Source organism: Orussus abietinus, unplaced genomic scaffold (genome assembly GCF_000612105.2).
Source record: "Orussus abietinus isolate OABI.00-Male unplaced genomic scaffold, Oabi_2.0 scaffold1, whole genome shotgun sequence".
Classification (NCBI taxonomy): Eukaryota; Metazoa; Arthropoda; class Insecta; order Hymenoptera; family Orussidae; genus Orussus; species Orussus abietinus.
The window spans coordinates 4152717-4177206 of record NW_019396017.1 but is presented as its reverse complement, the minus strand read 5'-3'; the positions used below and the strand labels follow the sequence as shown (position 1 = coordinate 4177206).

Below are 24490 nucleotides of genomic sequence, written 5' to 3'. Positions count from 1 at the left end.
CACGGGCCATAGTCATAACTGCAAAGAGAGTTGTGTACTTACGGTAAAGGTGTACACGCCATCTGGGACTGGTTGACCGCCGAACTTTATGCTCAAAGTGTACTCCCCTGCATCGGCCACGGTGTAATAAATATTGACCGTCCCATCGCCATTGTCCTCAATATCGATGTCGACCACCTCACTGCAAAAAATAAATCGATACCCAAATATTACTAAAAAATTTTTAAAGTCAGCCTGCTCGAGTATATTTGACTTTACGAAGTTTATGTTACTCCTTAAACTAACAAAGTTCCCAGATTACTTCCGTAAGTTAAGTGGAGCCCAACTACCCCCTGGGAGAGTCATATCTCTTATTTCTGAAAATAGACCTGCGCCACTTTGCGAAACGGTTTACTCATAAATGGCATAACAGTCCATTGAACACGTAACCCATTAGTTATTAATAGCATCGCAAACGATCTGCACTTAGGTAAACGGAAGATTGACACTTTTCCGAATATGTATATCTCGATTAATTACGAGAGTCTAATTTCTAATGCTCTCTTTGTCGAGTTTATTGTCGAACTTGGCAAGACTTGCTGCAACGGTATCTCAAGTACTTGTAATCCGATACGTCGTTTTTAACTCATTCGGTCAACTATGTGTGTAATTCCCTTAAACAATTTTACTGCAGATAAACGAACATTGCTTCACTGTTGCCCCGAGGAATGTACTTTATCTTTGCTCGATAATGCCAAACGCATTAATCCTACCATCCTCTTGTGAGAAATTCCACTGCCAGCTCGAATCGTGGCAGGAGAATTATTAATAGCGGCAAGTGGCTGACCAGCTGCTCTTCGGAATAAGAGTATTAATGATATTGTCTAAATATCCACCGATCCACACATAAAAAAAAATGTTGCACGACCATGCTATAATATTTTAATTTTGTTATGCAATACATTATGCACGAAAAACAAATACTTTTACCCTGTGATAGAAAAAAGTTGATTGGATGCGTTCATAAATATTGATCAACATGAATTTTTTTTTTTTCCTCGAATATCACCGATTTGGCGCAATGAACCTGGCGGATGAGGTTTCACTTATTTTTATAAGGTCACCGTGCTCCATATAACATGGCTATATTTAATCGCGTGATATATTTTTTTTTCTCCCATACTTTTTCGAACGCCTTCGGTGAATCATTTCCCGCCCACTCTTATAAAGATAACAGTCTACCAATAAATTAAAAATATTAAAGTATCCGCTATAATAATATTTAATTCCGAGATAAAAGCTGCAGTCGACAAATCTTTCTCAGCTTACAACAGCTCCACAACGGACAATTTGTCCTTTGGCTGATAAATTCTATGGCAGCATTGTTTTCGCTTAATATGCCATATACTAATTGGATAGCAGTTTTGTTTGCCTCGGGAAGACCCTGACAACCAGTCGCTTCGTTCAGCTAGTCGCTTTTTGGTACCAAAAGTTGCAGCTGCTGCGACTAGTCGCCAGAAAAAAATTACCTACCACCGACATGCCAAAGTTCTGGCCGTTGCAACCAAGTTTCGAAATCATAAACGTTGCATCTAGCTATACTTCCTATAACGCATTGGTACCATTTCACTTCCTCCATCCTCATTCTTCTTGCACCAGTATTATAATACAATATCACATAACTCACAGAGTTGAATAAAAAAAAAAAAAAATTCAGGCAATAAAATCTTGTACTTCGTTTCTTCTAGGGTGATTTCGATGTCTTGCCGTCGGGATCATTGCGCAATTGTAGGATATATTTATATTTACTCTTACCTCCCGGATGTCGATCTGATGCGACAGGTGACTGCACCGCGACCTGCATTTTCAGTGTCCACGGTAATGCAATATTCTTCGCCTTGCGCCAAGGTGTGTTGGATGCCTTCCTTAATTTTGCACCGGTCAGCCTTCCCCGTAGATACGCTCTGTACGCTAACTGGACTTCCGGGTACTTCTTTGCCTCCATACTTGACGTTGACTTTGTAACGACCGCAATCATCCGGCAAATACGTAGCTTTAAATTTCCCATCACCGATATCTTGAACACCGACCTTGCGCGGAACTTGGTCAGGACCCTGGGAAAAAATTAAATTCAACATTAAAATGCATCCATGACGGTACCTTAATATGGGTTGATTTTGTTACCAACCAATATCATTACCAAAGTTCACTTACCAGAACTTGAACTTCAAGGTCACCGTATCCAGCCTTCGACGTATCGACTATGAAGTCGGTAGGGAAAGAGGCGGTACATTTGGGTGCAACTCCAGGTCCGGAAAGAACGACCTTGTTTGGTTCAACGGTTGGGTTGACTTTGATTTTGAATGGGCTTCTGTCGATGTCTCGACCACCAAAGATAACGCCAATCTGGAGGTTGCTGCCCGCTGGTGGCGGCTGATAGGTGACTTCGTATATTCCATCACCTCGATTTTTTATTTCTGGTTTTTGGACTTGACCCTTGTCGGTCTTTAGCTTCACGTCCAGCTGAGCGGATTCGGCCTTCGACGTATCCACCATGAACTTCGCCGGGATTCCTTCCCGAACCTTTTCCGGTTCAAGACCGGGACCGTATGCCGTTACGTCAGTGGCATTTGATTCATCTTTTACTTGGACCTTAAACGGCGACCCCGGAATATGCTGATCGGCGAATTTTATGCTCACGTCGTAATCACCGGCCTCGGGTGGTACGTATTCTACGGTGCAGGAGCCATTGCAGTTGTCTTCGCATGTTATTTTTGCTTCGCTCGTACCTTCAATCGCTAAACCCAGACCACCATTTCCAGCTCCTATAAATTTGGAAAGGAACAATCGTAGTACGAGGGTACACGGCAAACTTATAAACCGCTCGGTACAGACTATACGAACCTTTAGTTTCTACCATGAATTTATTCGGCTGATTGACGTATCCTTTTTCAAGGCCCGGCCCATAAGCTCGACATTTACTAGGGTCACATCCACGTTTAACGTTGACCGAGAACGGTGAGCCCGGTACCGGTAAATTGTCGTACAAAATATCTATAGTATGTCGACCTTCCTCGAATGGAGTGTAGCTAACTCTATAAGTTCCATCGGCTTGAGGGGTAATTGTCTTTTCAGTTTTCCCACCACTAGGATTAGTAATTGTACACGAGATTTTTCCATCCTCTCCTTTGGTTTTAGCGATGGCCCTGGTATCAACGGTGAACTCCGTAAGACAATCGATGTAGAGGCCTGCAATTAAAGAAGAATTTTTCACAAATTCTGTACTAAAATGGCGCAGCGGTTACACATCGTGGGAAGGAATATTTTTTTTCTATCCCATATCGTGCTAATTTCGAATAATGATGACCATGCGGTTACACGTTTCTTTCAACCTTCCAAGCAAACTGGGAATTAGGACATCTAAAAATTCGACTTGTACGAAATAATACAACGACAATATGTGTGTCAGTATGTCAGTGTTAAGATCGAGTCAACGATTACACACGGGAAGTCCTCGAGCGAGCCTTCATACGCGAAAGGTCTTCACGCCTCGGTAGCCGCCTCACAATGCAGGAAGCAATTAAACAAAATCACTAACAATGGGTAACACTGAAGTGAATGATTAAAAATCAAACTCCGGAATAATAACTCTAATTTTAATCGTACACTAACAAATTGTCTTCTATTAAGGGTGTGCTCTAATTTCGTAAAAAAAAAAAAATTAGGAAAACCAAATTAACGGATGAAAAAACCGCACGCGAGCAATTAGTAACAGAAACAATATTAAAACCATGCTGTCTTTGATAATCGGCCGGTAAAATACAATTGTTGAACTTTCAAGCCCAATATCACTTTTATGACATTTATTCGAAATGTCCGTAAAGTAAGCTTCGACAGCGCTCTTGCACGAGGAGTAAGACCGAAGTCTCACCGAGCACGTGGTGTCACATAGAGCACGGCGCGTCACATGTCGAGGATGAAAAATCAATCAGAATTGCGGTGTAAATACCGCACGAGGTTAAGCGCAGTTCTGATTGTTTTACATATACAATGGCTCAAGATTTGAAATCTACATCACAAGGTCGCATGCCAATCGTGGAAACACTAAACGATCTGCACGCGGCTCCTAACCGTGGGGCTGAATGCCATTTCCGGACATCTTGATCTTGGAGAGGTCGGCCTCGGGCAGGATGATGGCCTGAAAGGGCGATCCGGGAATGTGCTGGTCGTTGAAGGTAATGTTGATACCGTAGTCCCCCGCCTCGGTGGGCAGATAAGCGACCGAGCAGGTGCCATCGCCATTGTCTCGGCAGTTAATGGCAGCTTCGCAAGGCCCCTCGACGGTGACTCCGAGACCGCCCTGGCCGGCTCCACGAGTGTCGATGACGAATTCCGCAGGTTTGTTCACCAGGCCGCGAGAAAGCCCGGGGCCGAATGCTCTGACTTTGCCAGGATCGCTGCCGTGAACGCAGGTCAGCCGGTAAGGCATAGAGGAGATCGGTTCTCCGCCAAAACTGATGCCCAGGAGGTACTCCCCCAGCTCCGTCGGCGTGAAGTTCACCAGGAAGCCCTCGTGCGTCGGAATGATGTGCGCCTTCACGCGGTTCCCGGAAGGCGTGGTGATCGCCACTTGGAAGTCCGCCTTCCCGGCGTCCTGCGTTATCACGCGGAATTGCTGCAGGCTGTTCACCGGCGCGGCTACGGCGTTCCAGAGTAGATTTGCGACTTAGTTAAACCGACGGTTTTTGTTTTCCCTTCCTTGACCTAAGCTGACCTAAGCCCGTCTACCTCGCGCAATCCGGCTGGCGGCGAGCGAAATATATTTCGTCCTGAGAAATAAGAGTTCCAGAGTTCCTTCACAAGAGACAGCTGCAAAACTCATTTCAAAGCCAGAAATAGGTCGAGTTAGAGCTGGCTAAACATTTTGCCGTGATGAGAAAAAGTGTTTACACCGTGAGCGTTTTTGTATTGACTTGTATGCCGAGTTTTGACAACGCGGCACGTTTGAAGCTGCCGATGCGCGGGGGAAAAATTTTGCCTTCTTTTCCCTTTGTATTTCGGTAAGAGAACTTACAAAGCTGCATGATTTATGCGATTAACCGTTACTATAAAACCGGATGTACCGTCTCTTACGTCTAAATGTCATTGAAACGGAGTCACAATATTCTTAGATGAAACGCGAAACTGCTCTCTGAATTCTCGCGGACTGAAATAAACGCTTGCATTCCAGCTGAATTTCCGGCGATGGCTTCTCGACGACTCCGACCTATATATTCCCCAAGGCTACGTGATTGAAGTCAAATAAATAGGAATACGCGTGGATACTAAAATATTCTCTGGCAATACCGACATTTCTCGAAACAGTTCTATCGCTTTTTTCACGGAAATTATTTTAGCTAGAGAATTACGGGCAGATTAGAACACAAGATAAATTCATCATTTAGAAGAATTCTTACTTGTCTTTTCTAGAAATCTATTAGGAATAACTTCATCAAGAATAACGCCAAGGAAACGTAATCCACGGTTAACGAAACCTCGCCGTAAACATCCCGAAGCTGCGAAGCTCCTTGCGTGTTTGCAGCATTAGTGAATTACATTGTAGCTTTTGTTAATTTGTTTATGGGGTGTATGTATTTTTTAACGTAAGCCTAATCAGTGCGGTACTCGATGCGCATACGTGTGATATCTGAGAAAATTATTCCACACGTTAAATCACTAAGTGCACCTCAAGAGCTAAATATTGGAATTATGTTCTATTAATTCCTCAAACTGCTTCCCAGAACCAACGAAAAAATTTTTTTAGCTGCACGATTTTTACGAAAAAAAAATCGGTTGGAAATCATCTGTTTGGGTGATTACCATTTTTCGGAAGATTTCGGAAGATCCGAGATCTGAAATACTTACTAGGTTCAAGTCCGTCGACTTTGATCTTCGAGACGTCGACGTGTGGTTGAACGTTCACCTTGAGCGGACACTGAGGAACCTTGAGGCCGCCATACTTTAAGTTCACCGTGTAATTCCCAGGCTGAGGTGCTACATAATCTACCGTATACGTTCCATCCTCGTTATCGGCAACGGATATGGGGAGGTCTCGACCTTCGTTATTATTAATAGTGACATCCAGTTCACCGGGTCCAGCTTCTCGGCAGTCCACGTTAAAATGCGTCGGAGTGTTAGATTTAACTCCCTTCTCAAGACCAGGACCAAATGCCGATACCATTGCGGGATTCAATGGCGACGCGACTTTGACTCTGTAAGGAGATTTTTTCGTCGCTACCGCCCCATAATTTACCTGTGGAATAAACCGTGTGGAGTAATACAATTCACAGGACGATTAAATATGGATCTCAGGAACACTCACTAGGATGATGTGTTGAGAACCCGAAGTGGGGGTGTAATGAACCTGCACCGTGCCGTCTTGATTGTCATCTAGTCTAACAGGAACGGCTCTACCGAGGGCATCCTGAACAAGAACTTCCAATGGTGCTTGTCCAGCTTTTCTTACGTCTACCGTAAAATGCGTTGGCTTATCTCGCGATACACCTTCTGGTTGAATTCCCGGTCCATGAACTTCAACCTGTAAAATTGTATGATTATAATTTACCATCGCGGACGTTTAAAATGTTCGCTGCGAGAGTCACCGACCTTGTCAGGATCATAATCTGCTTTAGGAAGTATATTTGCGATGTAAGGCGATTTTGGGATATCTTCGTTGTCACATAGGACGTGAACAGCGTACTGTCCGGGTGCAGTGGGCAAGTAGAAAACATCGGCAGTTCCATCACCGTTGTCATTGCAGTCTATCTTTGCCTTAGAAGGCCCTTCGATGGAAAAGCCAAGTGCACCAGTCTCTCCATTCGTATCCACGGTAAACTTTGCGGGATGACCGACGATACCACCGTGCAAACCCGGTCCAAAAACTCGAATTAACGATTCCTTATACGGACCGACGTTGACCTCGAACGGAGACTTAGGAATTTCTTTTCCACCAAACGTCACCATGACCACGTGACGCCCTTCCTTAACCGGTGTATAGTAACTCTTGTAAGTGTTCGCGTCAACCTTAACCAGTCTAGAAATAAATAGAAAAATTAACATATGACCAAAGTTGGAAAACTTCACAAACTCGATATTGTCCCTGACAATATACTCGGTTAGAATATGTCGCATCCTTACTGGACTGGTAATTTAACACCGCCCGGTCCGATGACCTTAACTTCAGGCACTCCTTCTCCGGCGTCCTTTGTAACGATCACGAAGTCGGCATCGTCCTTGACACGAACGCCAGTTGGCAAGAGACCACGGCCGTAAGCTCTACATTTCTTTGCATCCGAAACGGGGGCAACGTTCACACCGACAGGACTATCGGGAATAAGTTTTCCAGCAAAGAAGATGTTTACGGAATGCAGTCCCGTCACAGGAGAGACGTATTCGCATCTCCATATATCTTGCGACGTCGGTCGCAGTTTCACAGGAACCGTAGTCTTTGAATTCTACAAAAAATGATATGATCAACAATTGAAAATAATTAAAAATCCTACATACGCATAATAAATTCATGACATCTACGACATGATGACGATTAACACGATGGGTAGATACAGAATGATGGATTATTTAATGATTATAACGATTTACCTGAGGATCAAGGATAATAACTTCGGGAACGCCTCTTCCAGCATCCTTCGTAAAAATGTCAAAGAAAGTTGGCCTGTTGACCACGACGCTATCTTTTTGAAGACCGGGACCACTTGCAGTGACCTTAGAGGGATCACCTGCATGACCTTCGACGTGTACGGTGTATGGGCTCTTCGGGATCTCTCTTCCGGCAAATAAAATCTTAATCTTGTGCGGTCCCTCGCCCTTGGGTGTGTAAGAAACTGAATACGTTAAGTTTCTATCCTTGTTGAATCGAATATCGACCTAATGAAAGAAAAAGGAGACGTAATAAGTTCAGCAGTAACTTAAAATATTGCCATGAAAAAGATAACGGAAGTCATCTTACCGGTATTTTATTGCCCTTAGGATCTTCAACGGTGACTTCGACGTTTCCTTTCCCAGCGGAGAAGGTCTCAACGGTGAAAATTGCAGGAGCATCCACGATCGGCCCCGTAGGCTCGATTCCTGGTCCGTAAGCTCGAACTCTATCGATTAAGTCAATAACACTCGATCAATTCACTGCTACACGAATGGACCGCGAACGACTTTGCTATCGAAGGCGTAAACTAATAATCTAAGTCAATATGCCAATCGGTTATAAGCATTAATTCGTTGCAGTACTACGGCGGAAACCGATTTTTGCCGATAAAAATTTCGAGGAAAATTACGATGTGTGTCCAAAACTGTTAACTACCGCGACGTTTTCTCTCCCGTGTCCGATAACGACAGAGTTTATTTCCCAAGTATGGCAGGACGAGAATCCGCAAGCTTAAAACGTTGCACGGCGCAATTTTTGACATCCTTGATAAGCCAGGTGTACACTTATCGATAACTAAACTCCGAGTGCGTAGCCAGCAGCCAATGAAAACTCTAAGTCGCCTCGCTAATCGTGTTACGACACACTCGCACACAGAAAAATCCAAATCTGTTCGAAATGCGCTGTCCGCGCGTTAAACGACACCGAGCCGAAACGTAGAACGGGTTAGACAAAATTATCGTCAAACGGAGTCCTAAAGTATTAAAGAACTAGGCGAAAAATATTAACAATTGTCGAAGATGCGCCAGTTTAATTATGCCGAAGATTAATGCGCAAAACGTCATGTCCATCAAGCTTCAATGGTAATTCGTAAAGCTTACCGCGGTGGAGGCACGCTGCGACCGAGAAATGAAATAAATCGATTAATTCGATGGCGGAGGAGACGAGACATCGTCAAAGAGATAACTTTTGCAAGATCAACGATGTTATCGACGACCGAAATCAGTCGATTCCATTGTCATACCATCATCCACCCGAGCATTTACAGCCGATAAGATAGCAGGAATTTTAAGTGAAAGGTAATTGCATCAAATTATTTATAGAATTTACCGCCGACATAATGGGTGCTTCAGGGGCAAAATCGTATTCATTATTCCTTTTAGAATTTTAAACGTGTAAACGGTTTAGCACCACTGTCGAGCGAATGACCGTGATGCAATCGGGTAAGACTTGGTCGCCGTCGATTTGACGTTTCGATATTGGACAACGTTATCGTTTCGGTCATAAATCATCCATTAATGTACCTGTTAGGATTGGTGCGCGCACGTAATGGTGCCCCTTGCTTCAGCTTGGCATTGGGATACTGCGACAGGTACGTCATCATCGACATCTCGTCGATGTTCGGATTGACCATTTCTTCCGGTTTGATAAGCTGAAAACATCAACCGAGTATTAAGCTTCATATAAAATTTTAAAGCGCTTACAATTATTAAAACAAATTGGGATAATTCTATATAAAAATTCTGACAGATCCGAGTCATTTTCCGTCATAGCGGCTTGGGCCTACAAACTATACTTATTTCGCGGCCATGCCCGGTACCCTAAAATGAGAATCCCTGCGGTTGGCGGACTGGCTGTGCATTTGGTGACACGTTTCAAGGCCATGTTCCATCGCCTCTTCGCTCAAGGGAAAATAGCCGAATTAATGGAAGCGAACACTAGCGTCCAAAATATGGCTCCTCTAGACCTGCCTCCCAAGGATAACCTGTTGCAAGTAGACCGAAGATCGGGGCGTTCCTTGTCGTCCCTCGACGTCTACAAAGTTCGCGGTCCGTAATAATTTAATATGAGTAAGGTCCATAGGGACCACGTCCAAGGGTCGCACGAGCATCCAGTAATTTAAATTCCCCTCGGGGGGTAATTAAGGATAAATTGGCCCACTCGATGCGCCCCAACCCTGAAATACGCCACGATTGGCCGCACCTTCCTGGACTCGACGTACCTGGGGTATGTTGAGCCAGTCGTCGGCCAACCCCATGGCTTCGGAAGCATTCTGGACGGCATCTTTAGGATTCCAATCCTGCCAGTCAGGGCAGAGACCCGGAGCAACGGCGTCGACCAGGGCTCCAACGGCTCGACCATCGTTCCAATCGGACGTGAAATTCGTGATGGGCAAATCCGGGACCTTCGATTGGATCCAATGCATCAACCTCTGTTTCGGGGTCGTTCCCTTGTCCGGTCCATCCCCGTCCTCTCCTTCCCACATGGGCATCGAGATGGAGTAGTGCAAGATCAGTCGCCATATCAAGCCCAAGATCAATTTCAACTTGCAATCCACGATGTCCGAAGAGTCTGGGAAATAAAATCAATCGTCAGAGATCGAGCATGCGTCATATACCGCGGCATTTATGTCCGTGTAATATATTTCTTTTTTTCCCCCTCGTTATTTCCCCATCTCGGATTTCACAAGGAACAAAAACCGTTTTTATAAACGCCGTGCTTATGTTTCTGTTATGTTAGCACGGACTGTGCGGGGATTTGATTTATTTACAAAGTGAAAAGCACGAAAGCAGAGGCAAGAAAAGAACGTTTCATCGTGGTGCCGCACAGTGCTCCCTTTCACGAAATCAAAGCCCATGCCACTTGATCCCTAAAAAATTTCACGTATCGTTATACATGCCCCGAATACGTATTTTATACGAGCACGCGACCGGGATTTAGCAAGAATGGTAATTAAATAAATAAAGCGATCCGATCGAAGACGTCGCGCTCAAATATATCCGAGCAAGTTGCAGCGCAAGCTTCCGAGCAACTGGATATTTCGCGAAATTTGATATTTGACTTCTCAGCATCGGTGTCAAAAGTTTCAGGTGACCTCACGCGCCCGAGGGATATTTCGCAACATGTCGCGCGTTTAATTAACCGAGTGCCACCGACGAAGCCCCATTTGCACCTTCCACGGATGACGAGAATTATTATTCGCGGAAAGCAGCTCGGATCTCCCAGAAATTGGCGTGCCAAACGTTTAGCAAGATCCTTCGGTTTCGCAAGGTGCGCACGTAGAAATACCAAAATAGCGACAAAGTCGGATAACCACCAAACCACGAAGCGGAATCAGCTGGAAGGTCCTTCATCGTCCAACGTTAATTTAATCGCGCAAATGAGTGTTACAGATTGACCAACGTGGTTCATCGGTCTTCGAGAATTGGGAATAGATCGATAGGCGTGCTAATGTTGCGCCTTCGGCAAGTGGGTAATTTAGCAGGCAATTTATCGGGATACCCAATCGCGAGAGACGATCTACCCGAGTAATGCGCCAACTTCGTGAATTTCATTGCCATTAAGGTCGGATCGAATTTGGCAAGAATTTCACAGGAAGCCAGAAGAACATCGATAACCCGTGAAAAATAAGTATTCCCGAATGGGCTTAAAGAATTTTCCTTCTACCGAAAGGTATGTCAACTTAGATGAATATTGCACGTATGATCAGCCATAAATAGCATCCTACGAACCATCTGTTTGCGATGTCGTAGGAGTTATCGATTCTGAGTCATTGGTTAATACCGTACCGACATGCAATTTCTACACGCACTTGGGACGATAAGCATACTATGTTTTCGCATTTACTCACAATCGGTCGAATCTTGCGCAACGGCTTTAAAGTACTCCCCATATTCCTAGATTACTTCTGCCTACTGAGACACTTCCCACGTCCATTTCCCAGATTTCGTTATTACCTTCCGAGGAAGCAACGGACTAACGTAAAGTGTTCCCTCGGGTTTAATCGATGCTTAAGATTCGGAAAGTTAATCCGAAACTGCCGGTCTTCCCCCAAGATTTACCGCACTTCCGTTTAAGTAATAAGCAAGCGGTGACGCATCAAGCGGTGGTTCACGTGATAAATGTAATGTACCTATTAATAAAAATTACATGCTCAAGCATGGTCAGCATCCGGTGACTCTTTAGATTGTAACGTAACATGTCAAGGTCAACAGCTTGATATTTTCTGTTCGGACGTATCTACATTCTACATAACCCAACATTAAATCAACGTTCGCTTGCCTGGTTGGAAATATTTTATTACGCTCGAAAAACATAATAGAAAAATTAAGTTTCCAATTTACCAATCCCACGGGTAAATTAACATTTCTTTCGCGCGATTCAAAGTGAGAGAAAAAAAAAAAAAAAGAAATGGACAAAGCTGGAGGAATGTCTCGCGACCGTACAATTAGCACGCAAACGGTGATGTCACCGGTTTCGAACGAATCCACGTAGTGCCTTTAAATTTCTCGAGGACAAGTATACGAAGAATGAACGCGAAGGTTTTCGGGCCGACGGAGTTTCGTCTCGGTTAGCGCGAAGTCGAGATGAATCACGGTTTGCAAAGTAACGTCAAAAAATACCGACATTAATGCTTTCCCCTGGGTTGTAAAAAGAATTACGATGTTTCTTATCAAACACCATTGAAATCATTTACCGCGCGTCGACAATTTTCTCCTAGGATCTACATCGATACAACGAAACACTTCCCTTTATTAATCAGCATACTTCCTGCGGTCGCTACGATAAAGGATCGCGTAAAACCACAAATTGTACTTTTCAGTCTTGGAACGATTTTCCTCGAATCCGCTATCAATGCAGGGCGTATAAAAATGGCCAATCAGCAATTTTAAATACCTATGACCGGATTCGTTGGTACATCGAGGATTTTAAAGTAAAAACGAGTGATTTTTGAGGCTCGGGTGGCAACGCACGGGTTAAGTGCAAATGCAATTATCGCGTCTAGGTACTAGGTACCACGACAAGAGTCTCGAGTACCAGAAGACGAGAGTGCGTCGCCGCACAAAAGAGTGTCTCACGTTACTTGGCCGCCCACGTAACTCCTACGGGATTGTTCTCCGTTAACACAGTTCAGAGATGGACCGGAAATCCCGAGGCACCGTTTCAGTCGGCTTTTGATCCAAGAAGGGCAACGCTTCCCTGTATCACATGACACACTTGCCAGCCAGTTACTCGGCCCCTAAGTGGATCTTCAAGAGTTTCTCAGGGCGAGGTGCATCGACACTTAAACGCCGCCTGGTTTTTGCCGAGAGAAAACAAACGCGAGAAGAGAAACGTAATAAAATTCCGGGAGCGTTCTCCAAAATGCCAAGTGTCGCCGCCAACAAAGATAAAATAGATAACCCGAGAAACGGCGGGAAAAATAAATCATAAAGGTAATTTGGGAAGGAAATATGTCAGAAAATAGATATCTCGACGCGATGACAACGGTCCAGCCGACTTCGCGCGTATAGAGTTGAGAACCCAGCAGGTAAATAATCCTCGTCCCTTCGTGGTTGAGAACCTACCACCTTCGACCCTACACCTCGTGTCCTTGATGGTCAAGATCGTTCCCCGAATAGTCGGGAGGGCATGAATGATGAAAGGCCGGTTCTCGGTCGGCCCGAAGACAAGCGAGACGAAGGGGAGCAATTGCCGAAGAAATCGGCGAAGAACTCGACCAAGAAGAGGAACAGGGGACCGGAGAAGGCAACCAACGTGCCGGCGATTCGAAGGCGACCACGAATGCAACTTCTATGCAAGTCCATCGGAGACAGACCTTGAAACCGACACACCGCCGAAGCCGGCGAGAGAGGAACGAACACGAAGAAGCGGCCCACTGTTACAAGAGAGCGGAAGAATTCGCTGAACATGGCGTAGCGGTAGAGACCCTGCCGAATATCCATAACGAGATACGTATCTACAATCTTTCACCCCGGCACGATATTAACGCTTATGAAATAATTTCTCATCCGCGATTAAAGAATTTCGAAGAGATCGAAAATCGGATTGAATCACCAACTATTGTACGGGACGATCGAAAATGCATACTCCATCGTCCCTGCGCTTAAGTGTAGAGGCCTTTGGAAATTGCAGGACGGCAGCTCGAACGGAATGCACGGAATTCCTGTAACCGTGATCGCTGGAGAGATACTTTAGTCCTGGACTTGTGTCTACGAGTCCGGTATTAACCGCAATTGCCCGAAACGGTATGGACCGATTGCCAGGAAATTTTGGGCTCGATCTTGGTAGCGAATCCGCCTAGACCTTGAAGGGACAATTCTGAAAATGGAAGAACGCGAAACCCGGAACGGTCCTTTCCGATGCTTCGCCGCAATTAAGTGCAAATCGTGAAGGAATCGGAAGAATCGAGCGACGATCGTTTAGAAACGGTCGACGCATTCCCGACGCAGGGACATCGGAGCCGGGCCTTGAAAACGGCACGAGAGGAATGCACGTAACCGCGATCGGCTGGAAGATGAAGAAGCGGCTCGATGTTAAGAGAGCTTGCTAAAAGTAGCACGATCGACGACCACTCGATGAACGAGTAGTCCCCTAAGCCGGCACCGATTCGAGATCGGATTGGAAACTCGGGGATTTTTGCGCCGACTGGCGACCAACTTCATGCACTTCCGCGATGCACTTCCGATCCCGAGGATGCACCCGGGAGTTGAATTCATTCCCAGCACATACGATCGAGGATTACTCTTTAACCGAGTCAGCACCCGGATTGGGGTCCTTTCGAACGGTCGGAGATAAAAAAATGCCCCCTGTAAAAAAATTCCCCTGAAAGGGGTAAATACCGAATCCGACTTGGGTCTATCCTTATCGCGAGGAATCAAATCCGTCCCTGGTATATCCGCGGTTAGCCTCCATTACCCATTTTTCGAGGCAGAACCTCGGAGAGTGCCAATTCCGCGTGGCCGGTAAATGGCGATATTCCCACGCGAATTGAAGTTTCGCCGGGCACTTGGAGAGATGCCCGATGCAGATTGACTGCAATTAGCTTGCAATTACCTGGAATGGGTAGTTATTCTTTTGGATTAAACTTAGCTCCTAGTTGAAGGGGGAGACGCGACCGTTAGAAGGTAAGGAGTTGACCCTAGACGAGATACACCTTCCGTTAGAAAAAGCGACCGGGGGGCGATGTTCCTGCATCGACCTCGTATCGCGTTTCACGGGCGTCGATACCTCGTCGTCGAGGCTCGATAACACGGCTCGTTGGGTCCTTCCATCTGAATGTTAAACCTTCGAGACCCCCCACTGACATCCATATTCATGTGAACTCTTCGTTACCCGGGTGTCTGCCGTGCAGAACGTTCAAACGAACCTCCGATGATTCAGAGCCGTCGACGCGTTTGTTCTCCAAACCCGTCGTCGACGTCGTTTGCGCGCTTCTTCCATACACTTTTAAAACGGAGCCTCGTCGTTCATATCCCCGCTGCAACAATGGGGCCAGGTAAACCCCATTGTTCGTCGCCCTCTCCGAAAAATTTTTCCGCGAGGTCGGTCGTGCCCTTGGGGTCAAGTGTTTCAAAAATTGTCAAGCTCTCCGGAGCCAACGCAGAAACTCCCAGGAAGTGGATTTCCATATTCTCGACAAACGCTTCTCTCGGTAGGGGAGGGACGAGGGAGTAATCGTGACCTCGGAGAAAATAAAAAGTGGCGTCCTTATCTAAAATTTCTCCTGTATTTCGTTCGGCGAGCGGGTCGCCAAGATGTCGAAATTGCGCACCAGACGCGACGATTCGGAGCCGACAGGTAGATCGTCCCGCAAAGGTGCCGGTGACGTCACCGACGCTTTTTATACTCACTCGAGGCAATATTAGCTTTGAAAGAAATCTTAAATGAAGCCTTTTGAATCCAGAATTCAACGCACCTCCGAATGCAGGCTTTTCGGAATTGCCTCCGTCCAATATCGGCAACGGCGATCAAAGTGAGGAACGACACAAGGACCGGTCCTTACCGATAAAGGACCCTTGATTAGAAATTAAAATCTAGCCGAGTGAGAAAAATTACGACGGACCGTCGAGGACGCCATTTGATCGCGACCACGCGACGGGAATAATAACGCCATTATTGTTTCCATGGCATCCGTTAATCACCGTGACGATCGTCCTGACACTCGTGTAATGCGAGGTTAGACGGTGACGTCACCGATCGTTAAACGATTACTTCACCAAAAGAGAAGCTCGTCGGGCGGCCCTTCCCATTCCTTTCGTCTACTTCCTTTTTACTTCTGCCCTCGCGTCCTTTCCTCTTTCATCCCCGCTTTGTGACACCCTCGCTTCCAAGAACTCAGGACCTGAATCTCGAGTTTCGGCGAGACCGATCCAACCTACCCGAGCCTAGCCTTAATCCAGCTTAAACTAATTCAACCCCGAGATACCCATGGACGTATTTATCTCTCTCTGCCGATGAATTTTAACTAACCCTTTAAGGTCGGTTCAGCCGTCTAATTTAACGGAATGAATTTCGCTTTGAAATTCATAGCGGTCTTTCGGGCCCGAAAGCGTTATTAACGTTATCTCGATCTCACAGAGATGAATCCAAGTGGGTGTTCCGAGGTGAGGTGAAAGCGGGCGTATTCCGGGGACCAGGTGAAGGTCGGATCAGCCATGGTACCGCTTCGCCAGGGAACGGCATCCTCTTCTCGAGCCGCGGAGATATTTATTAATCCGCGGATTTGGCAACCATCGCGTCGATTGAAATTAATACGGGGAACGGGGTAAACGCGTGCGACCGCAAGAGTAGCGCGATTACTGAAACGATAACAGTGGTTAGGAGCCAATTGCAACTAACGGAGCGTACTTCTCGGATTAGCGGTAACCATGCCGACCAAGTGGTTAACGTGGGATGCAACTCGATTTAACCATGCGGATCGATTCTAGACGCGTCTACTCTGGCATTAAGTCGAGAGACCGCGACTGGATTTCCCCCCAATGGGAATAAATGCAAGGTTCAAAAGGTATTCATATTTCAGGGCATAAAAAAATCCCAACAAGGTGGACCGCCTCCTTCACCCTTTCTCCTGAAACATGCCACTTGTAAACGGAACTTAATCCCGTTTATTCCGCGTCACCGCTGACGTCATACCCTACGCGTAGTAGACGGTGACGTCACATGCGCCAATATTCAAATCGATTCACTTGAGTTTCCCTTGACACGTGCGTAATGCGCTTCTCGGAGGATTCGATCACGATTCTCGGTTGGAATTTAAAACGAGTCATGAGTGAATTATTCGTTGACAATGGACATTCGGGGGATAAGGTGTCCCGACTAGGCTAGGAAGAGTATAAAATTCGGCATCCTGGAAGCGGATTCGCGTTGCACTGTAATCACCCTAAAACCGACCCTTGCGAACCCGAGGGAAGATCAACAAGTGGTCGCCGCCAACACGTGGTTGAACCAGAGTAGCGCAGGCGCGTTAACTCCCCCAATTTTCGACCAATCGCCCCCGTGTATTTATCGGCTCCAACGGAAGCGACTTCGATCGCGTCCGTCCGATACTGGGGGAAAGCTCTTGAGACGAGTCATGCATTCGCACGTGAAAAGCAAATCAGAATTCGATAAACGAGATGGAGCGATAAAAGGAACAAAAAGTAAATGAATCCCACGGTCGAAACTCGAATCCATCATACTTCCCCCTCGCTTGAGAATCCCATTCGATGATTGTCCCAACCGAGGCCGATAAAAAGGTAACACCGAAATCCTTCCAACCTCGACCTTAAGCGCGAAGCCAAGAGGCCACTTTAAACCTACTTTCCTCCCACAAAAACGCACCTCATGCTTTTACGCTCTTCAGCGACCAGACGTAATTCCAAGAAGCATGGGAAAGAGTAGCATGGAGGGATGAAAAATAAAACAGAGCCCTGAAAGTTGATCAGAGACGGAAAAGCGGTCAACGCAGAGAACTCGCCCGGGCGGTGGTATCGATCGGGGACTTCTCTATTGTTTACCATTCGCTAGGCCGATTTTCGATTGCCTTTGTCATCGGAAGTCTCTTCGCTCCGGACGGAATGCTGGAGGGACGTCCGAGATCGATTCCAAGTCGGGCCTTCGCCCGAAGAGATCCCGAGTGATCTACCATAGGAGACTCTTTCGTTTCAACGAAACCCGTTTCGAGCGGCTCGAGGCAGAGGTTTCGTCGACGAAGACGAGCTACCGCGGACCCTGGAAGGGAGGAAGGAAAGATGCTGACGCCGGCGACGTTAAGGTGCCGCGGACGACGCGATTTCGAACCCGAGACCGAGCACGGTCAGCAGGGAAGGAAATGCTTTCCCGGCGCGAGCCATCCTCGAATGTACCGTAATACCCCGAGGCGTGAATATCCACGTTAAAATGACTACAGGATTTAAGCGTTAGGTGTTCTCATCTTCCCAGGAGACGTGGTAGGGACGTGGCATTCCGATTGCCGTGGAAGTTGCGTCGAATTAAAGCAAGGCCCATGTCATGAAGCGAGCTGGGAACGCCGAAAGGTGGAAGATGAAAATGTTAATTTTCTGATTTCTTGGGAGATGGAATCAAGGTTTCAAGTATACCCTTGGCGAAGAGCGTTGCATGCCGTAATGCCATGGTTTCCTGTTAATATTCACGCAGGGTTCGCGCATTAGGCGTTTATTCGGGACGTGGATCCTTTTCTTAACGGATCAAATTTAAAGTATCAGTGGGATGAATTTGGTGTGCACGTGTTTAACAATTTTTATACGAAGTGGATTAGGAAATGTAACGCTAGTGTGCTGTGGAATTGCCGAGCTCAATTAAAGTTTGTTACGCGGCCCGGAATCTCGACTTTCGAGGTATTCCCTTTTGTCTCGTTGGTCTTCGTTAGTCCAGTAGTTAGCGTATATCACTGCCAATGTCAGCCCGGTTGTTAACCTCGATTGACCACGGTACTCGCACGGACTAGAAACCGATACGTTTCCTTAGACATCTTTTCCGCAAGCCGGTGTCCATAATGGACGAGTTTTCGGTGGAACTTGATTTATTCGATCGTCGCTGCGGCCTTTCGACCGCCGGGGCAATTTGAATTATTTCCCTCACTTTTCGAGTAATAACCGCAACTTTATCGTACGACTTTATTTGCACCTCGGGGAAGCTCGTTCATTTGCGCTTAGTTTACCGTTAGAAATGTAATCGCTCCGAGGAAAAACGATATCACTACTTGTTATAAAAAAAACTCTCCATTTGCTCATCCGATACACGTATTCAAGTAAAATTTCAGGTGAACATTCCGTTTTTCCATTCCAGGCAGGGAATCTATTTTGAAAAAAAAAAACGTCAAAATCATTGGTATTTACTTATTGCCAAAAAAAAAATCGGCGGCCAGTCAATGACGAAAGACCGACAATAAACCGTACATACCTCGAGCAAACGTTTACGATACCACTGAAATCTCAACGGAGTACTCGAACACACGAAACACGAAATTTTAAGAATCGCGACACAATTTATCAATTTTTCCTCGTTGCCGATCAAACGGCAAATTCCTAGCAAAAAATTCCCGGTTTACCGTGAATACAAAATATTTCCGGGTTCCTCTTTATCGGATGAATTCGCAACTGGGCAATTAACATAACGAGTGTTCGAGTAAAGCCGAATCGGCTTCGAATACCGGCGGGACATGGGCCAAATACAACGTTTCCGCTCCAAAAAAAAAAACAAGATCCGTCGTATGACCTCGCCAGGTAAGAGGTAACTTACCGATGTTGACGATGCGAATGCCCTCGTCGTCGAGGAACTTAAGAGCCACGGAGACATTTTCGAGCTTCTGCGAGCGGAAGGTCGGGCGTTTGTTGTATTTAGGCAGTCGTTGCTGGGAGAGGACCTCGATCAGGCTGACCAGCCTGAGCCCGTCGGACAGATCGCTCTCGAGGTCGCCGATGTGTTTGTTAACGATTTTCAGGTGCTCGTTCGCCCACCTGGTGAAGGTGTTCTGCTGTATCCTCTTCCATTGAGCGTCCTCGGCGAGATCGCGTTCGAACATGTCGTCCTCCTCCTCGGCAGCGTTCCTGCTCTCGACTGACTTATCGTTCTCATTCATTTTATCGGCCGGCGGGTGAACTCGGCGGTAGAAGCGACGGTGGTGGGGGCGGCAGTGGAGGTAGCGGTTCGTCCGGTCCGGACCGGTACAGTCGGTCGCTGGATGGACCGAGCGGGGCCCCGGCGGAACGCTGGCGGTCGGCGCCCGACAGGGGGCTTCCCTCCGTCCTGGCGCGCTCGGCCTGCAGTCGCTCCTCAGGGGCCGAGCTCAGGGCCGAGACTGGGCGCTCGTCCCTCTCCGCCGAACGCGTCAGCTGACTGCCGCCGCGCGCTACCTGGCGGCCGGTCCTGCACCCAGCGGGACTCCCGTGCGCCTGTCCGGAAGGGGCGAGCCCTGCGAGCACCTGCGAATTAAACGTCCTTTGAAGAGGTCTACCTTTCTGAGCCGGGTCCAAGAATAATTATTTCCCTCAAATAAATCGTCATAATTCCGAATAAATGTTGCGTCCGATTTATTAGAGTTTATTCGAGTGAAATAGTTATTCTTTGAATTAACATAACATTTCTTTGGTTCAACATTTTTTTCTCAGTTTATAAGCGAACTTAATGGTGCGTCAAGTTCGTTGCACGCGAAACGATTTAGCTCGGACGAAGTGAGAACACGTGCCCAAAGGCTCAAAGAGTTACAATCGTCGAAGACGCAAGGTTAGGGTGAGGTTATACCACGTGCACGGCGGGACTGACCCGACTCAACATTCACAGGGAGTTCTAGAAATAACGCGTCGTTAATAGATCTCTATGAATATCCGATTGACGAAAGATCGACACTTTTGGACGAACGTATTATTTTCATCGATAAATTGACCGTCTACCAATTTTATAATTTCACGAGGAAATGAGAAATTTGTTACATGAATAAGTGCAATTTATGGAATAAATCGAATAAGATAGCAATAATGACAGAATGCGTTGCAACAAAACCGCTAGGATGTACAATGTGGAGACCGTATGCTGTGACGAGTAATTTATCTCTGTCGCTGTTGAAATGTTCAACCCATTTGCAGCGACGTACACGATTCACAATAATTTACTTACTAAACTAGCATCCTGTTCATTTGCGACAGCTGCGAAGACCTGCTTACAAATTAGGCAGTACAATCAAATTCAATCATTTCCGGTCACCGAGTAAATTGTTTCAATTCTCGCTTCATTTTTCATTTCCTCTTTTCAAAACTGCTACTCGTATTTTTAAATACGATCCCCAATTTTTCTTAGGTATCTCGGCAGGATTCACCATTCCTATGTACCATGCTGGGAGAATTACCAGCGTCGAAAATTATTAATTCCGGAATATCCGGGATAATAGTAAATTAATTGCTGTCGCGGAAAGTGCTTCTAGACGAATACGGATCATTGCCAAGATATTTTTGGTCCCGCGTACATATATATGATATTTTTTCAAGGACCGTTTCGCATTACGCGTGCACGCAACCGGCATTCTTAAATAACCCCTGTCTCCAGTCGAGAATGTCAGACCACCATACTATAGTTGGATAGGGCAAGAATAAATGCAAATACGATAATTCGAGAATTCGGGCAATTCACGCTCCTATTTAAAATTAACGCTTTTATCGCACTCTTTACGGTTCAACTTACGAAGCACTCAAAGAACACTTTCTTCGAGGGCATAGACGGAGAAATTCATTTTTCATCTCGAGAGGTTCCCGCCGTGAATTTGACGGACGTGGATCTCTTATCGCTTTTATAACTGGGTGAAGCGTTGCATCTAAAGATTACTCTTTGAATAGTGTCATTAGAAAATTGAAGAGAGGCACTCGCATCAACGGCTAGTGGAAAGAAAACGGTACGGTCCAATTCGAGAAAACCAGGAAATTTAGATATCCGAGAATCCCCCAAAGCTTTCAAGACATCTCTATTTTTATCACTCCCTAGCGCATGATTCCAACAAGGTTACCTACACTCCAGGTCGAGACTCCTATCTCCTAAATTCTGAATTTTGTCACGGCATAAATTTCCCTTACCCAACGGTACTCCAGAAAAATTCGCTCGACGACTACCTATATTTATTATATCATTCGTTAAAGAGTATCGAGGATTACCGTAATAATTTTCATTCCTAAACCTTCAAGTGACGAGTAACTATTTCCCCGTAATTTCCTGCGAACGACGTTAATTGCATCACTTTTGTATCGTCATAGTCCCGTTTAAGAATCCTCGTAAGAGAATTCCAATTTCGAATCTTATCGGTGTGAGTCAACGATTGGAAGCCAAGTGAAAACAATTCCCGTCTCTTGGACTTTCTTGAACGTGACTATCGGAGACTCGTTGCAGCCTTCAAGGGGATGCTGCTACAAAATGTCGCTGCCAGTAGGACGAAAATAATATTACTAAAGCTGAGAATACTACCTCGCGTAAAAACGGCGCGAAACTCCGCGCACCGAGTGCCGTTATTCCAGTTAAGATTTATCGGCAAAAGCCATGGAGACGGAACCCTCCTCGTACAAAAAGACGAACCATTAGCTGATAACGTGTATACGTATAATACATAACTAGCTAGCGCATGAAAAAGCATCGAACGCGTACAGAGGCGTCTCTGAGAATTGGCGAACGTCAAAGTGTCAATGTCTTCTGCAGCGACGGGTCGGGGCCAAAAACCTCGATTGGTTGTCGATATCTTTGATGGATAGCGATTTGCGTTCATAAATTCAGGGCGAATATCGATCGATAAAATATATGACAAATTGTGACACGGATTCGCGAGCACCCCGACAACCCAGTAACTTATTCCACTCTTGATCAAGTTTATCTGGTCCTTCTTCGGATGAGTCCTCGAAGGACGTTGAGTCATGGACCAGCGCGCGCCTTCGATCTGGTAGAATTGAAGCGAAATGCGAGTTTCAAGTATTGGTCAAGAACGGGTCAAACGAACGAGACCCTTTCTAGTGCAGGTATCCTTATCAGACAACGGGTGGAAATTAAATTATTACGATGGAATTTCTTTCAAATTTATCGATTATCCGGGCGGATGTTAGCTAAACTTCCCCGTGCCTAGCTCCTGTAATTTTTCGAAACTCGCCGGAAACGGAACGAGTTATTGCGCGATCACGACTCGAATCGAGATGAGCATCGCTGACGTCAGGTTAGCTAGAATCCCACGGCAGAACAAAATGGAATTCCGTTCAATCGGTGGAATATCTAAAGGAAATACCTTCAATAATTCATTCCCATGGAATGCCATTACCGACGTAAACGCAGTGCAAAGTAAAATCCCTGATGGAAACCTCACATATCTCTTCGGCGCGGACGTCACTGCGCGGGTGCGCGATACAATTGAATCGAGATATCGAATCGGCCGCCGTTGACCAATCGAATTCAAACCCAGCGAGTGAAGAATTTCTGCCCCCTGTAAAAATTCACTTAAACCATCTTTAGGGATGGCAAAAATCGGCAGGGTCTCCAAAAAGAGCAAAGATTCAAGCAATCTCTGCCGGATTTACCGTTCCACTCTCACCGATGACGCGCCGCGCGAGCAGGCAGTCGTTTCGAATCGAAATATCGAATCGGCCAATAGTCGAACAACGGCCGTTGGTTTCGGTAGATTTCACAGAGAAGCGTTCACCTGGAGTAAAAATTGCAAATCCACCCCGACGCTTCTCTCGACGACTCGAAGCGTTGCCTATCGCCACGACTACCTTTGCGGTGGAATGCGACTTCACCTGGATGAACTTCTCTCGACGGAGGTTCCACCAATTTCCTCGGATTTACCTGGTCGTCGGTCGTGCGCTCCGCCGCGGCGCACGGGGTAAGCTGCGTTGACGCGACTGCGCGATGGCGCGATCGAGTCGAATATCGAATCGGCGAGAGACGGTAGCCGAGCACGCCGCGAGTCTCGACGGCAGGTTTTCTTTCGGAGCGGCGGATCGGTAGCGGTTCGCCGTGTCCGCAGCGAGCGCGAAAACAGATCTGAGTGAAGTTATCCAAGAATAGTTCTCGGTCCCTCGCGCGTTTGAAGCGCGATTCCCCGCGCGCGTCGCGGCCCCCGCCAGCGCCCAACTTTCGGTGGTAGGGGACCGCTCTATATATACGCGACACCTCGCCCCCCTACACACCGGCACACGCGGCGACGAGTCCTGCCGACGTCTATCGAACTCTCGAGGGGGATTCTCGAACGACAAAAGCGAAGCCCACGGCGCGGGCCAAAGAAAAAATGATAAAAATGTCCGCCGAGTCGTCCGCGAGTCGCGCTCCGCAGGCGGCGGGACTTCGGGGCGACGACGGCCACGGGAACGCGGAAGGAGCGGCACCGTCGCGGCCCTTTTGCTTTCCTCCGGCGAACCGTGGAACTGCCAATGATTTTAGGAAAAATTCCTAACGGGTAGAATGCTGCAGGACTCTAGTAAGGAAATGATTCCCTGAAGGGGGTGATTATGACAAAGCGTTTTATTTTCATTCTAGCGCGATCTAGACATCCGTGACGTGTCGTCGGGAAAAGAGACACAATGACTCATCCGAATCAGTTTTGGGTCTCGAAAATCGCTTGGCAGTGGACAAGATGCATGAATGTTGAGATATTTTTGGCGTCCGTAAGGAAAACACTTTGGATATACGGACTAAGGATAAAACGAAATCCTATTCTAATTCGATGCGCCGAGCAACGTCGCGGCGTTAGAAACATCAACGTGACCACCCACGTTTCTTAATGTCGTCATTATATAATGACTCATATTCTGATCTGGTCCCTGGCGTTGCCAGAGACGGTACTCATTCAGTGGT

At 46.5% G+C, this 24490-nt stretch overlaps 1 protein-coding gene across 4 annotated transcripts in view; it reads right to left on the bottom strand.

Annotated features, from left to right (window-relative positions):
* Positions 1 to 23684, bottom strand: part of LOC105697943 (filamin-A) — a 38900-nt gene extending 15216 nt beyond the window's left edge. Inside the window, exons 1-16 of one of the 4 annotated variants that reach the window (XM_012421689.2) lie at positions 23483 to 23684; positions 19418 to 20100; positions 9897 to 10246; positions 9199 to 9326; positions 8776 to 8790; positions 7985 to 8123; positions 7618 to 7902; positions 7156 to 7472; positions 6625 to 7051; positions 6341 to 6556; positions 5884 to 6271; positions 4111 to 4677; positions 2884 to 3228; positions 2194 to 2804; positions 1795 to 2093; positions 43 to 181 (exon numbers count right to left, since the gene is read on the bottom strand). In XM_012421689.2, the coding sequence (XP_012277112.1) occupies positions 43 to 181; positions 1795 to 2093; positions 2194 to 2804; positions 2884 to 3228; positions 4111 to 4677; positions 5884 to 6271; positions 6341 to 6556; positions 6625 to 7051; positions 7156 to 7472; positions 7618 to 7902; positions 7985 to 8123; positions 8776 to 8790; positions 9199 to 9326; positions 9897 to 10246; positions 19418 to 19757 (4566 nt within the window). In that variant the 5' untranslated portion in view covers positions 19758 to 20100; positions 23483 to 23684. The remainder of the gene's footprint in view (positions 1 to 42; positions 182 to 1794; positions 2094 to 2193; positions 2805 to 2883; positions 3229 to 4110; positions 4678 to 5883; positions 6272 to 6340; positions 6557 to 6624; positions 7052 to 7155; positions 7473 to 7617; positions 7903 to 7984; positions 8124 to 8775; positions 8791 to 9198; positions 9327 to 9896; positions 10247 to 19417; positions 20101 to 23482) is intronic. The other 3 variants (XM_012421690.2, XM_012421691.2, XM_012421693.2) reach the window with 3 other exon arrangements.
* Positions 23685 to 24490: the final 806 nt, after the last annotated feature.